This window comes from Mus caroli, unplaced genomic scaffold (genome assembly GCF_978045245.1).
Source record: "Mus caroli unplaced genomic scaffold, Mus_caroli_1 scaffold_6, whole genome shotgun sequence".
Lineage (NCBI taxonomy): Eukaryota > Metazoa > Chordata > Mammalia > Rodentia > Muridae > Mus > Mus caroli.
The window spans coordinates 47,664,098-47,680,585 of NW_028227261.1; the positions used below are offsets into that span (position 1 = coordinate 47,664,098).

Genomic DNA, 16,488 nt, shown 5'->3' on the forward strand with positions numbered 1-16,488 from the left:
CTGAAACGAACTCTCCCAGATGATGAGCGGGTAGGGTCTCTATCCCTACAGGGCAGGTAGTGACCAACAAAGCCACCTGAGATTGAGAGGGACTCTCTAGGAGGTTGGGGGAGAGCTTCAGTCTGCCCTGTCTAGGAACTAGTAAGGAAGGCCACGAGGAAGCGCGGGTGTGGACAGACAGCGGAAGGTCGATCCCCTGCAGTGCCCATCTTACCCGCTTAGTCCTCTTCAGCCTTTACACAGTCCTTAACCAAAAGTCCAGTTCTTGGACCCCAGATCCCCATGGGAAGGAATTCCAGGGATAACAGGCAAGGGATGTTAGAGGGACAAGCTCCCCCAGCTCTGTTCTCTCTGAGCCTGGGAGGGTCATGGGCCTTTCCTCTCAGAGACCTCACGCACCCTGAAGGCAGCCCGCTTCGTCACTCCCGTCCGGGCAGTCCCGCTCCTGGTTGCACCGTTTGATGGCAAGAACGCAAGTCCCATCCCCACACTGGAACTCATTCTCGCGGCAGGGTCCTGGTGCTGCTGAGACAGGGCAAGAGGCGGTCAGGACCCACGCAGGGCCAGAACAGCTTTTCCCCACCACCTCATGTCCCTTCCGCCCCTGGAAAGAATGAACCAGTGACTGAGCTTAGGCGGCCTCAAAGGACACCTACCCAAAACATCTCAGTGTACACATGGGGGAGACTGAAGCTCAGAGAGGGGGAAGGCCTTGCCAAAGGTCACACAGCACTCCAGTTTCCTGTTTCCCTGTCCACCACCTCAGCACAGACACGAGCCCTGGTGCTCATGACTCAGTGATTTGGTCCACTCAGTCAACCTGTCCTGAACCTGGGACTGTGCTGGGTGTTGGTGGGGAGCCCGGAGACTAAGAGCCTATTTCCAGAAGCTCAGGTGCAAAGAGATGGGAAACGCACAGATGAAGAAGGCACAGTGTGAGTTGTGCCTAGAAGAGAGAGCCAAAGTCCTGGAAGGGACCCAACAGAGCTGGGACAGTCAGCAGACTCTGACAGGGTCGGTATGGAAGGCACTCCTACGTCAGTATGACAGAGGTGGGGTGGGGTGGGGGATGGGGACCAGTGCCAGACTCCTTGAAACAGTAAAGAGCAGCAACAGGTGTGATGGAATGGCCACACAGCAGAGACAAAGGCACCAGTGAAGAAGCCTGGCTTCTGGGGTCAGACCTGAGCTCCACGCCTTAGCAGCCATGTGACCTCCCGCAAGTCACTTCATTCTCCCAGTGTAAAGTCTCTGTTAAAGCAGGGTTTGTACTCCCAGTAGGAGGGTCATATCAGCAGGCTCTGGGTGGGACTGGGTGACACGGAGGGGGCTTACAGCAGTCGGCCTCGTCAGACTTGTCCTTGCAGTCGCGGTCGCCGTCGCAGCGCCAGCCCAGGTGTATGCACTCGCCGCTGCGGCAGGTGAACTGGGCGGTCGGGGCGCAGGCTGCTGGCGTGGCCGTGGTCCCCTGGCCCGCTCGCCCGCAGAGCTCGGCCGCCTCATCCGAGCGGTCCTCGCAGTCGAACTGGCGGTCGCAGACCCAGCGCTCAGGGATGCAGGTGCCCCCTCCTCCACAGCGGAACTCGCGGGGCGGGCAGGCCGGGTCCGAGCAGCCGCGCTCGTCGCTGCCGTCGCCGCAGTCATCGTCACCATCGCACACGAACACAGAGGCCAGGCAGGAGCGGTTGCTGCACTGGAACTCGTGCGGGGCGCACACTGCGCAGGACAGAGAGCCGGTCGGCCGGCCAGATCCCATCCCTGTGACCCAGCCCGCTGTTTCTGCTACAGGGGTACAGGGAATTCTGACTCTCACCTCACCTACAGGCTGGAATAGGTCCTGCTGGAGACTTGAAAAGGGGAGCTGACCTTGGACCGACCACATTTGCCCTTTCTGAGTCTCTGGGCTTCACCAAGTACACAGATATTCTGCCCTGCAGCTGGCAAACATGGTGGGGCAGAGAGGGGCTCTAAGGTTGCAGAGCCCTATAGTCTTGAAGGATAGGAAATCATCTGTAACATGACTGACACCAGATGATAGGGCAGGGGTTTGTCCGTTTGTGGCATGGTTGTGTATATCACTTGCAAAGACTATTTAATTCTCCAGCCTGGCATCTACTACCCTGGTCCCCACACCTCACTCCTGCACATACCCCGGCTATGACCACATAGTTCCACTCCAGGGTTTTGTTCAAGTTGCTGCATCTTCTGGGAACGCACTGCAGCCTACCATTGCTCCTAGTTCTACGTCAGAGTGCTTCCACTGCACTGGCTCAAACTCTACCTCCATCCATCGAATGCTTCTGTTTAGAAAATCTCCCTCTGGCCCAGCCTGCCTCTTGTGTGCCTTTCACATCCACCCACATGTCTGGGTACCGGGTGGGCACGGAGGCCCCTTGCAGGGTGTGGACGAAGTAAAGAACAGGTCCTGGCCCTGTCTGCAGCCTGGGCTTCCTCTCTCTGATAGGCTAGTGTAAAGTCCACAGCAAAGACCTTAGCGACCAGTCAGCCCCCCTGCTAATTTAAAAACAGAAAACCTGAGGCTCAGAGAGGAGCACCTTGCTCAGGGTCACACGTTACAAGAGAACCAGAACTTGGGTTCCAGAGCACTTTTGTCTACTCTGACCCATTCTCTCAGATTTCTTGTTTTTTGTTTGTTTGGTTTGGGGTGTTGCCTCCTCCCCCTCTTTAGAACTCACCCCGGGAGGGCTCAAGGAGGTCAGGGATGCTGTGGCTATTAATCTCCAACTACACAGCAGTAGCAGTTCAGCATCTCTCCACATGGGGGCGCCCGAAACCCACCTTTCTATTTTCTGGTGACAAGATGTCAATTTTCACTGTTACTGAACATAAAATAAAGTGATGTCTTCGGTGTTACAGTGTCAGCAGATCGTGTCATGTTCTTCTGACAGCTCTACCAAGCCCCTGACGGCTGCATTTTCCCCGTCTTGGGCTTTTGGGATGTGGTGGCACCAGAGAGGAAAGCACCCCCAAGATGCTGCTACTGACACCCGCCTGCCTGTCTAGACAGTTCATACAAGCCCAGGGAGAGAAGATTCCACCTTCTGAGAGTCCTGATAGGAAGTGTTTCATAACAATGGATTCCCAGTGAGGTTCTGAAGCTGACAGCGACTGGCAGATCTCACCACCAAGGCCAGGGCCCCACTCCCTGCATCTACAAGCAGAACAGAACTGGAGAACTCTCGGAGAACCAGAGAAGGACAGTTTCCTTCCCTGCCCAGGCCACAGCGAGCCCAATAGGGCCTCTCAGCTTTGGTTTCTTTAATTAACAGGAAATGTCCCTGTCCCCAAATGCCCTACTCCCCTGCAATGGTGGCTGCTAGCTTTATACTGGAGGGATCATGTGACTACAAGGTTGGGCCTATTTGGGGGGTGGGGACTGTCATGGGTGGATGAGTTCTCAGAACTATCACAGTTGAAGCTTTAAAGTGTAGATTCTAGCCAGGACCCTCACCCCCATCCACACCCTTCCTGCTTTAGACCCATCACTCTCCACACTTGGAATCTCAGAAGCCTTAAGAGGAGATGGCCTGGCTCCTGGAACAGGAGAGATGGCTAGGGAGAGAATGGGGAGTGGGCAGATGCCTGGAGAGGCAGTGGTGGGCAAGTGCCTGGCACGCCCCCTCCAGAATGACCACATATATCTCAGCCCAGGCTAGTAGCACAGCCTGTCAGTCTGTGGTCCCCAGGGGAAGACTATGTGGGACCACCGTCTTGTCCCTTTCAGAACCTTACTCCAGACCTGGCACACTGTGGGTACCCAGAGAAGTAAAATAAACCAGGCTATGCATGGTCCTCCCCAGACCCCCAGCCCAAACCTTGCTGGACTGCTCTCTGAGAAGGAGATAATCCTGTGTTTGAAGTTCAGCCATGTGGAACCGTCCCAATGGCCACTTCCATCTGTCCCTGCTGAGGCTGCTTCTCTGCATGCGACATGTGCCCCAGTCTGAGATCTCAGAAACAGTTGTCCTTCACACCCTGGCACAAGACACCACATTTCGTACAGCCCAGTTTTTGGTCCCCCTGTTCTTGTTTGGAGATCAGTGGAAACGGTAGAATTGTAGAATGGATGAGCAGATGTCAGACATGGTAGAAAGCTGTGTGTAGACCTGAATTTGAATCTCAGTTCCACCCCCTCAGCCTTGGGCGTGTTTCCTCCCTTGTCTGAGCCTCAGTTTCCTCATCCATTAAATGGGGATGGTAATGGCTATTCATGAGGTGGTCATGAGGGTGAGAGAAGAGAATGTCTCCTATGTGCCCAGCCGTTTGTTTCTAATGGTAGCATTATTCTTCCCTTCCCACCGACCCTCCCAAGAAGAGGTCATCACTCCGAGGCTGCCTGACCACTGGCCCTGGACTCACAGGTGGGACAGCCGGCCTCGTCAGCGCCACCCTCACAGTCCTTCTCTCCGTCGCAGCGCCATGAGGCAGGCACACACTTGTGGCTGGTGGGTCCGCAGCTTAACTTCTCAGCAGGACACTCTTCACTGGCTGTAGAGACAGACATTCGTGCACGGCTTAGCTCAGGGTGACACAGGTCATAGCACCAACCAGTCCTGCTACTTGGCTTAAGTCCCTGGCAGTCCACTGGGGCTCTCCTGCTCCATGTCTTTATCGGAAGCCAACCTGTTCTAAAGGCTTGCTATGTCCTAAACCTGACCTCACCCCACACCGACCGGATCTAACACTCTCTCAGAGTCTCCCAGTCTGAGGCTCACAAATCTTTCTTGACCCAAGGGCCCCTACATGTCTTCCCTTTAAGATCCAGCACTGTGGAGTTGCCACACCCTTGATATGTTCCAGCTGTGCACCTCTGGGTAAGATATGGCTAACTGGACCTCAGTTTACCTTCCAGATCAGCAACTGTCATCTGAACCTGTGGGTTTGGAGGGCTCATCAAAACCTTAGCAGCAACAATCTAAGTCTCTGCAAAGATGGTGTTGAGCCCACCACAGAAAGCAGCCTCCACATGCAGGACCCATCGGGAGTACGCAGCTATAATTACTGCAGCTGCAATCAGAGGCTGACTCAAGCAGGGGCCTAGAGCCCCTGGGTTGATTCTCAATTTGAAAGAATGAGAACCCTTTCAGGACTCTGGGAAGCTCTTCCTCTGAGCTTCCCTTCCTCCACATGACAGGTGAGGCAGATGCATCTACGATCTCTGGTTGGCTCCCTGATGCCTTCCACAGTGTGCAGGAGTCCCGGCCTCAGGTGGATTGTGCCAGGCACAGTGCTAGACGCTTCCATTTGATCTTTATTTTTTTTAATATTTTTTTATTACGTATTTTCCTCAATTACATTTCCAATGCTATCCCAAAAGTCCCCCATACCCTCCCCCCCACTCCCCTACCCACCCATCCCCACTTTTTGGCCCTGGCGTTCCCCTGTACTGGGGCATATAAAGTTTGCATGTCCAATGGGCCTCTCTTTCCAGCCATTTGATCTTTATAATAACCCCGCAGGGTGAGGATTATGTCTCGGCATGGGAAGTAGGGTGTGGGCTCTGAAGCCGCTGCCTGGGCTGGAATCGGAGCTCAGTCATTCGCTGGCCACGTGACCTTAGCCTAACCACTTCTCTTTGTCTCAACAAAGTGTAGATGACACAATGACCTGCTGTATAGGATCGTTTTAGTGACCGGATTAATATCTGTAAAATGCTTAGAAGAACACAGCCTAGGCTTGCTACATGTTCCCGGTTACTATTATCCACATATAATCAATGAGACCCCAAGTCTTGTAAATCCATTCTATGAATAACATTGAGCACTGCTGGATACCAGACATAATGCTAAGTCTTGAGTTCCAGACACACACACACACACGCACACACACACACACACACACACGCACACACACACACACACACGCACACACGCACACACACACACACACACGTACACACACGCACACACGTACACACACACGCACACACGCACACACACACGCACACACACACACGCACACACGCACACACGCACACACACACGCACACACACGCACACACACACGCACACACACACGCACACACGCGCACACGCACACACGCACACACACACACACGCACACACGCACACGCACACACGCACACACGCACACACGCACACGCACACACACATACACACGCACACACGCGTACACACACGTACACACACACGCACACACACACACACGCACACACACGCACACACGCACACACACGCACACACACACACGCACACACACGCACACACACACGCACACACACACACGCACACACGCGCACACACACACGCACACACACACACGCACACACGCGCACACACACACACGTACACACACGCACACACACACACGCACACACGCACGCACACACACGCACACACACGTACACACGCACACACACATACACACGCACACACACATGCACACACACACACGTACACACACACACACACGCACACACGCACGCACACACACACGCACACACACACGCACACACGCACACACACACATACACACGCACACACACACGCACACACACACACGCACACACACACACGTACACACACACACACACGCACACACATGCACACGCACACACGTACACGCACACACACGCACACACACACGCACACACACACACACACATACACACAAGAATGACATGAGGGTTTGGCACCTTTGTCTGATACCAGAGACTGGACACAGTTTATACCCCCAGAAGAAGGGTGATTCATGTCTCGCTCTGATCTATGATCTGTTTCCTCTCATTTGATTTCATTGCTGGAATGAAAGGCCACAAGAGAACAAAAGTGGGCCGATGCAAGAAAAGGCACAGAAAAGTGGGCAGTGGGCAGGGGTGGCGGAGGGGAAGTGGGCAGGGGGAGTGGGCAGGGGCAGGGGTAGGAGGAGTAGACAGGGTTAGGGGAAGTGGGCAGGGGGAGGGGTGGTGGGCAGCGGGAGGAGCAGTGAACAGGGAGAGGGGCAGGTGTCTAAATCAAGGTCCCCAGGTGATCACACACTACTGCAGTGTGAGGAGAGTGGATCCTGATGAAGCTATCCTATGAATACCTGTAATGGAGTCAGCTGCAGTTCACAGTTCACTCTACGTGAGGTAACTGTCAGGTGAAGCTCTAATACTCAGTGAGCTTTTAAAATGGCCACTTTTGCTGGAAGATGGTGGCACATACATTTAATTCCAGCACTCAGGAGGTGGAAACGGGCAAATCTCTGAGTTCAAGGCCAACCTGGTCTACAGAATGAGTTCCAGGACAGTCAGGGCCTACACAGAGAAACCCTGACCAATAAATAAATAAATAAATAAATAAATTAGATAAACAAATAAATAAATAAATAAATAAAGCAAGCTGCTTTGGGCCGGGCAGTGGTGGTACATGCCTTTAATCCCAGCACTTGGAAGGCAGAGGTAGGTGGATTTCTAAGTTCGAGGCCAGCCTGATCTACAGAGTGAGTTCCAGGACAGCCAGGGATACACAGAGAAACCCTGTCTCAAAAAATAAAAAAAAAAAAAAAAAAAAAAAAAAGCCAAAAAAACAAAAAACAAAAAACTGCTTTGGGTGTCTTGTGGGGTGGGCATTTGGGAAGAGCACGTCTGTCATCAATGTTGGAGTGCCATGAGCACTTCTTGATGCCTCAGAGCATGAAGCAGCCGGAGCTGACTGCTGACTCTCAGACAGAACTAACCGAGAGGCAGGAGCTGAGGGGGCTGATGGAAGCTCAAGTTCCTTGCCCCAAGTCATGGTGACTGAATCGGGATGCTGAAGGTAAAGGAATTTGCATTTTTAAAAAGTTTTATATTTTCCTTCCAGTGAATGTGTGTCTGCTCTCTGTATAGGGTGTGGTAGGGAGAGAGGAAACGGAATCAGATCCCTGGGTGCTGGAACCAAACCCCAGGCCCTCTGGGAAAGCAGAAAGCACGGTTAACCCCTGAGCTCCAGGCCCTGGAACCTGCACCTTAGTAACTACTTACAACCAAATCCAGACACCTCTGTGGGAGAGCCTGAGTCTGCATGTGGAAAAGGCATGGCACACTTCATCTTTTGGTAATACCATGGCCGCCTAGTGAACCAGGGCTTCAAAGGTTTGCAGCCCCCCACCCACCCAAGAAAGCAACAGGTGGTGGAGGAGGTGAGCCCTGGGCACTACCCACTCATAAAGCTTAGCCTCACGGGGAGTGGAAAGGGCTACGGCCACAGTTATAGGCCTGTAAGTGGGTCAGCCTGCTCAGGGGCAATGCTGTTTTCCCATTCCACCTGACCACCTGTAGGAGGCAACCAAGACACTGAGAGCAATGCCGTCACCAAGGAGCTAATGCTCTCTCAGAAAAGCTGCAGATGGCTCCAAACAAAACACACACACACACACACACACATACACACACACACCCTTCTACACACACACACACCTGCACACAGACACACATATCCTTCTACACACGCACACCTGCACACAGACACACATATCCTTCTACACACACACACACCTGCACACAGACACACATATCCTTCTACACACGCACACCTGCACACAGACACACATATCCTTCTACACACACACCTGCACACAGACTCACGCACACCTGAACACATGGATTTTTTTTTTGAGCCATAAAGAACAAAGTTATGTCATCTGCAGGAAAATTAATTCAATCGGAGATAATCATATTAAACAATTAAGCTAGACTCAGAAAGACAAATATTGCATGCCTTCTCATTTGTGATTCTAATTTTATATAAGTATATAAAATTAAGTGTATATATATGATATTAAAATAGAAGCAGGATTACCCAGAGGAACACAGGGGCTAACAGGAGAGGGGAGGGTGGACATAAGGAACAAGCTTTACACAATGTACATCTGTATGAAAATGTCCTTATGGGCCATGGTACTATGTACGTGAAATACACAAGCAAAATTACAATATAATATAATTATACAATATAATAGAGATGTTGGAGGTAGACTCCATGCCACTCTATTACAAAGAACTGGGTGAGAAAGCAGCCTCTATGGGGAACGGACCCTCACCAGACACCAGTCTGTGGATGGCCTGTGTATGCACCCCAACTATATGCAATAGATTTCTGTCATTTACAACATACCCAGTCTAGTCTGTGACATTTTGTTTTAATAAACAGAGACGACAAAGAACCAACTCATCATTGCCCCCACCCTGAACCCTGACAGGCAAGAAGCCTGTGAGTAGATCCCAGAAACACCACTCTCAAAGGGACTGTGCAGATGAGGGGGAGGCAGTCCTAAGGTTCAGAGACATCCTAGTAACTCGCCCAAATATGCACAGCACATGAAAGACAGAGTCTGGGTTCCTCTGAACCAAAAGTTTACAGTCGGACAAAAACCCTGTCCTTCCATCAAACCATGCATGACTGAGGGCCAATCCCCAACTGCCTTACCCAAAGCCGAGGTGACTGAAATAGCCTTTGCCAGATGCACCACCTCGGAGACCTGGCTCTGCAGCCCCCAGTGCTGCAGGCAGCCGACTGAACTTTTAATGAATATTTATACAGTTAACAGCATAACCTTTCAACAAGGACAATGATTAAACAATCTGTCTGCTTCCTTTCTTTATAATTAATAAGGCATTTGCTGTGTCCCTAAATAGACAGTTCTAATTACAGGCTCTCAAGGATCCAGCAGTGCTGGCTACCAGTCCCTTCACCCCTAAAGAGGCTCTTGGAAGGCCAGGACAAAAGAGGCCAAGGAGACAAGTTGACAAGCATCTCTTGGAGTGGTATTCTATGGTCCAGAGAGGGGCAGGTACCTCAAATTCCTGTCTCTCTTGTGATAGATCTCTTCCCCAAAGCTGGGTCTAGGCATGGTTTTCCAGGCTCCAGGTAAGGCCTCTCTACTGCCCACTGCTGAGCTGGGGTACCTCCCAGACAGACAGAAAGCTGGAGTGTGAAAGTTGCTTGCTGAGTCTCATGGAGGGAGCAGAGCTGGACTCCCATCCCAGATCTATACTGCTTAGCCACCGCACATGAGGACACTTGGCTGCTTTCCCTGGTGTGGCTAGAAAGGACAAAGAGGTGCCCACCTAGTCTTTACTCAGGTAGGCTGTGCAATATGACCATTTGACATCTACTTCCAGGATCCTTGAAGCCAAGACCCATAGGCAAGTTGGTACAGGCGAGGGAGCCTGGGCTTTAGGGTCGACCAAATCTCATCTACTAAGGTCCTTAGACCAGACGCTTGACTTCTGGCCTCCTCTGCTGGAGAGTGGGTTGAATGATTACCACGGGTTGGTGAGTGGTTTGCAGGAGGCAATATGGAAATCCCTACACTCAAAAGCCTGAGACACACTTGCAGCTCAGGGAACAGTTACTCTTGTCCCGTCCCTTGTCCCTTGTAATGAAAATGTAAATGACTGTGGCTCCCCAGCCTGGGAGTATGCGCAGGAGCTCACGTGTCCCCACCCCAGCACAGCCTTTCCCTCAGGAATAGATGCTCCCAAGGGACACCCTTGGCTTGCTACCCAAGTGTTTCAGCTTCTAAGAGGCGGAAGCAAAAGTCCCTACTGCCAGACAACACTGTGAGGGGAGTTGAAGTGCCACCCTGAAGTGACTGAAGGCATTTATTAATTTCCTGAGAACCCTGTTCCAGAAATCCTTTGCCAACTCCTAAGTTAATAAATTAAGAAAAAAGAACAATGTTTGTTGCCAGTACCTGATGGCTACTCGCCGGTCTTAAAGACTCGAGTCTTACGGATAGACAACGCCCAAATGGGGACAGCCTGCTCTAAGGAGACTGGAGACTTGGGCCGTAGGGAAGCACTACTGTGGCTTGGCTGGGAACCCTAAGGAAGTGCACCTTTGCACCCTTGCACCCTGAAGGAGCAGAACTACACCAGGCTCCTCTACACAGCATCAGGCAAAATGGGTGACGCCACATCTCCAGGCCTGTGCTTCCTGATCTAATTTGAAGGCAAGCAGGGGTAAGGAGCAAAGGCCCCAGGTAGCTGCTAAGAAAGAAAAAAAAAATCCACACGTAGCAAGTAGCACCCAGATCTGTAACTCATTCTCTCTCTCAGTCTCTCTGCTCCCTGCCTGTGCCCCTCCCGGCAGATGCCTGAAGGTGGGTCAGAGGCTCCCCAATCAAGCGAGCTATAATTAGAGCCCAAACGATACTTTCATTAGGCAAATGTTCTGGGCTTTCCCATTATGACTCTGACTGTGTTTGATGAGAACCTGCTCCCAGGTCCCTCTGCTTCTTACAACCCCCCTTACAATATTTTAATAGTATGGATCTAGTGTCCTGATAGTCTAATGGACTGTTATGTTGGGGGCAGAGAGTTTGAGGCCCAAGCATGAAAACAGACAAATGCTGGCTCTTACTCCAATATTTATTCTTTCTCACTGAGCATGGGGAAACTGAGGCCCAGGAAAGCTACACAGCTTATATGAGGGTACAAGGCAAACAACCCGGTCCAACTGCACCAGATCCCAAGCCCACTGTGCCCTTCTATCTATAATCTTTCTGTTAGGGGTGAGGAGTAAGGCTCTATCCTGGGAGCTGGCACAGTCCCAGAAACCTGGTAGGCTGTGGTAGTTGCTATGGCAACACCAATTAAATGGACAGCGGGTTGGCTGCTGGGTTTTCATTCAGTTGGGAAGCGGAGAGCAAGCTTGCTAAAGTCCAGCTGCCACAAATTCTGCCTGGCCTTCAAGGCCCTCTCAGGGCGATTCTTCCAGGCAGCCCTCCCTACTCTAAGACCCCAGGACCATTGTGACGGTTCTTAAGATAGGGATCCCAGACTCTGTGCCCCACTGGACAAGGGCAAAAACAGGGTCTTGGACTACTAAGAATTTAGGAATCTTAAAATGGGGAAATCTTTGGGATTCTAGATTTGGACCTATATATGATGAGGGGTGGCAGTGGATACAGGAGCTCATGGGAATTGCCTGGGGTAACCCACAGGAAACTGGGCCTCTTCGCTCCTAGGTGCTGCTCCCATGAATCTCAGAGAGCTTGGGAAGACTGCCTTTTGTCACGGAAGAGACACTTGCCACAAACAGGCTGCATGTCTGTGAGGCACAAGTCTATCAAGGTCTAAAGGCCTCTAGCTGCTTGTCTGTCAACTCTCAGGGCCCTGGGAGTCAGGAGTGGGGTGTGTGGGTCCATCGCAGGTCAGAAGGCAGTGAGCACTGGCATTCTGAGGTAGAAAGGCAAGGAGACAGGCAGGCTAGGAGAGAGGGGCAGTAAGAGGGGGCAGGGAGCATAAGCCAGTAGGGATGCAGAGCTCAGAAGAGCAGGACAGGTGAGAGGGCTGGACAGGGCGGGGAGGAGGCAATACCCCTAAACAGAGATGTAGAAAGAAGGGAGCATAGCCCTCAGGCAGCAAGACTGCCCTCCCCCAGTGACCTCCATAAAGCCTCTACCCACATCCAGGATCACAAGGCAGAACTGGCTGACTATTAGGGTAGGAAGCTCCAACCCAACCCCAGAAACTCTTCAGGAGGCACAGGACTCTGTCCCTTCTCAGCTGAGCAGCCCTGGCCAAGAGGCCAAACCTGGTCCAGTGTGTTTTTCTCTGGGGGAGATGCAGCACCCTTGTGTGCTCCAGGCTGGCAGGACAATGGTAGTACAGGCAAGTGCCATCAAGGCTCCCTTCTTTTGGAAGGGCAGGAGAGAGCGCAGGGCTTCCTTCTGCCTCCAGGTCTCCCAGGACAGCATGGAGTGGCATTTGGTGTGGTAAGGAAAGGATGGGCCTGCAGTAAAACTGGGGAGGGCTTGGCAGCCGCCTAGGAAATGAGGGGCCCCTTTGTCTGGGGCAGGGGTCTCTCTTGCTCTCTCTCTCTCTCTCTCTCTCTCTCTCTCTCTCTCTCTCTCTCTCTCTCTCTCTCGGAAACTGGTAGCTCTGTTGCTAGGAGACAGGAAAACCCAGTTATCATCAGTGGCAGCCCTAAATGGGACTCTGGCCTCCATTGTCCCTGCCTCTACCTCTGGGGCAAATGTTAGCCTCAGAGAGCGGTTTCTGTATCTCCCCTCAGTCCCACCACCCTCCACGTGCTCCCCACAGTCCCACACCATCCTCCACGTGCTCCCCACAGCCTTTTGTCTCAGGCTTGCGTTGCTATAGCTCTGCCTCTGGACCACTGGGCCCTCCCCCTCCCCCTCCGCATCTCCTTTTTAATTTAACAAATGTCACGGAATGACCTGCCAGGTCTAAGTTTGCTTTGAGGATTAGAGCCTAGAAAAGAAATCACGGAGAGACAAAGCCCTGCGTGTGGAAGGCAGTCCCGGAGCACCAGCCACGCCACCTCTTCCCGGTTCCTTATGTCATCATGTAGCTAGCCACGAAGAACAGGCCCCAGAAAAGGGGGGGGGGCTTTGAAGTCTTGGCTGGGTGACCATTGGACAAATCACACTAACTCTCTGAGTTTCTGTATGGCCCTTTTGAAAAGTCAGAAAGTGGCGGTGCCTGCCTCTAGAGGCTGCTACGAAGATAAAAGAAATACAAAGAGCTTAGCGAGTGAGGTGTGGCCCACAGTAAATGATTAGCGCACACCAGCTGCTGTTAGTGCTGCTGGAATTACAATTCAGATCTTCAAGCGTGAGAGCAGGGGGCCTGAGGTGAGGCAGGGCTACCTCTGCGCACCCACTCTAATTCCTGGTGCTGCAGGAACTGAGTGAACCTACAGGGAAGCTGAGAAGAAGGCCAGGGAAACAGGCAGAGCAGCTCCACAGACAGTCGCCTGCTCACCAGGAGCCGCCCACTCCCCCGAGGGCCTGGCATTGGAGCATCCTCTGACCATGGCCTGTGAGCCTAACAACCTGCTAACCTGAAAGTGCTGAGAAGGAAACTGAGGTGGGGCAAGACTCACAGCACGTGGCCTTCGATTCATCAGAGCCATCGGGACACTCCTCCTCGCCGTCGCACTTCCACCGCTCTGGGATGCAGTGGCCATTGTCACAGGTGAAGTCGCTGTCTGCGCAGGTCCTCTTGGCTGTGGGACAAAGATAAGGAAGAACGTAAGGGTGAGCACTGAATGCTTTTCTAAGACAGAGGCAGGAGGCAGGTGGGTAACTGGCGTGTGCTCAGCCTCAGAAGTGTACCACCAAAGCTCCCCGAGGGTCTCAGGCACAGCCAGGCTGTCACCATGGCTCCACACCACAGCATCTCTCTCCTGGACTCCTCCTGCAGGCAGGCCTCAGCCTCTTCACCTGCTTAAATCCCAGCGCACAAACAGGACCCCTGGGAAAGCCCCAGGGAGCTCATGACCATGAACCCTAAAAGAAGATGATGGTTTTGTAGCAGGATGAATAAAGGATTTTGTCCTTGAAGTTGTGGCCATGATGGAGCAGGGGTCCCTGTCATGGAACTCTGCAGGAAGGAAGACTCATGTCCTGCATCAGGGTTTCAGACCCCCGCTGGGCCTCCTGCCATCTGCGTGAATTTGAGGACATCACTAACCTCTGAATTCCCTCTTACTATAAAGAGCAGAAGGGCTGAAGGATAGCAGGAAGCTAATGTGTGAGGATGTGCAATCGGGCCCGGCGCATGGCAGGTGCTCCCCGTCAGTACAGCTATTGCTGTTTGTCTGGGTAGTAATTAGAAGGGAAAGAAATGGGCTGTTGTGTGACCATGCAAGCTGAGATTGCATGACTCATAGCGGAGCAGGGGTAAGAACATGAATACTACGTCCAGCCCCAAACTATTTGCTGCCCCGTGTGCCTAGTTCTGAAAGGAACTGGATGTAAGGGTCAGGGTGGAGAAGATGGCCACGCCCCCTTATTATTTCTCTGTGTTGTCCCGGTGCCTGGCACTGGTTATAAATATGATCAGGCAAGGGCAGAACAAGGCAGCTGTCCCAACAGGGAACCTGCAGGTGAGCATGGCGGCCTGCCCACCCTGGGAAGTGTGGAGTAGAGGTTCAGAACTTGGCTTTTGGCTTTTTGTGCCCTTCATGTACTCCAGGGACTCCTCAACATCACCTGCATTCAGCTCCCATGAGCCCTACCCTAGGACTGAGAGCCCAGGAACAGGGGCAGGAAGGCAGGGTCCCTGCACAGGGACCTAGCAGGCCTGGATGTGCATTTTGGCTGTTCTGCTTTGCCATGTACTCTCAAGGAAGACACTTTCCCTCCCAGGTCTTTGGTCTTCCTAGGGAAAGGGAAGGGGATTTGATAAGACACAATCGTTTGGGCATGGTAGACAGTCACAGGCCAAGAGGCCCCAGAACTGGCAGAGAGAGGCCAAGAGGGTCCTCAGGGGCCCAGGCCCTGGGTGTCCTCTCCCTGAGCGACAGTGGAACTAGATGTGATATTGGGGCCATCTGGATACGACCCCTCTCTAGCAGCTAGAAAGTCTTCCTCCTCTTCCTCCCCTTTCCAGCTTCCCAAATGGCCCCACCATGACTACTGTTGGTCCCTACGTACTATTAATAGTCCCCCTCTGCCAAGGCTGTCATCTGAAAATCCTTACACTGCTTTTCCATTACAAGCTTGGATGTTCTTTCCCATCACCTCCAGTCTCTGTCGGGGGCCTCCCCTGAGCTGCCACAATCCTCTCAACAGTCTTCTACAGCTTGGCAAACTTGGCACAGATGGTAGACATTTGGGGCTTTCGGCTGCAATGGGCTCTGCCCTGCTCCTCAGGTTTTGCCATGTGAACAGAGCCCTGACAGAATAGTAGGTGGGTGCACAGGGCTGTGTTGCAGTAGAAGCCTGTTTCCAAAGGCCAGCAATAGGCTAGTTTGGGCCTGTGCCCTTAAATCTGATGCCTGCTGCTTTACATCACTGTGGATCCTGTGGTCTGGTGTGGCTGGCTTTTCTCCTGTCTTTCCACAAGGAACCATGTCAGATTCCACACAGGACCCAACTCGGGGCAGACCACAGGAGAACACCAATCCCTGCCTGGCATCTCTGCTCGTACACATCCAGGGTAGGGCTCCTCCCCCTGGGTAAACACAGTCCATGGCCTGAGGGTTTGCTGGCTTTTGTTTGTACTTTTTTCCCTTCTTGTGGTCCTCCAGCTGCCGAGCAGGGTTTTGGGAACACTGACTGTCGTCTTGACTCCGGTCCATGCCTGCTTTGCTTTTCCATAGTATCCTTTGGCCATCTCTATTCTAAGCTTTCTTCACATCTTCCTAAGACAGATGCCTCCGTTTCTTATTTTTTCCAGCTCCCCTGATGCTGCTGGGTATTTTACTCAGGAAATCCCAGGACAGACAACCTAACATTTCATCAGATAACATAGGCAGAGTCCCAGGCAGTGCTCTTCAGTTATATGTCTAAGGTCACATGCAAGTGGGAGCAGATCTGAACCTGTCAGGTCAGCAGGTTTCTGCCAGCACAGTCCTCCAACAGTGGCTGACACACATGGCGGTGGAAAAGCCCCTCAAGTACCTACAGGATCCTATGAGAGCCTCAGTATCCAATAGGCCCGTGCTCCTGGGAACGCAGAGTAGGACAGCTACACCCAGGAGCTCCAGCAAGGGGACAAGCTTGCCA

General features: G+C 52.4%; 1 protein-coding gene across 16 annotated transcripts in view; it reads right to left on the reverse strand.

Annotated features, from left to right (window-relative positions):
• Lrp8 (LDL receptor related protein 8) overlaps positions 1-16,488 on the reverse strand; it is a 78,062-nt gene that overhangs the window by 30,386 nt on the left and 31,188 nt on the right. For 5 of the 16 annotated variants that reach the window (XM_029476554.2, XM_029476557.2, XM_029476552.2 and 2 more), the window contains exons 3-6: positions 13,860-13,982; positions 4,381-4,509; positions 1,336-1,716; positions 400-525 (exon numbers count right to left, since the gene is read on the reverse strand). In XM_029476554.2, coding sequence (XP_029332414.1) covers positions 400-525; positions 1,336-1,716; positions 4,381-4,509; positions 13,860-13,982 — 759 coding nt within the window. The remainder of the gene's footprint in view (positions 1-399; positions 526-1,335; positions 1,717-4,380; positions 4,510-13,859; positions 13,983-16,488) is intronic. The other 11 variants (XM_021159909.3, XM_029476558.2, XM_021159912.3 and 8 more) reach the window with 3 other exon arrangements.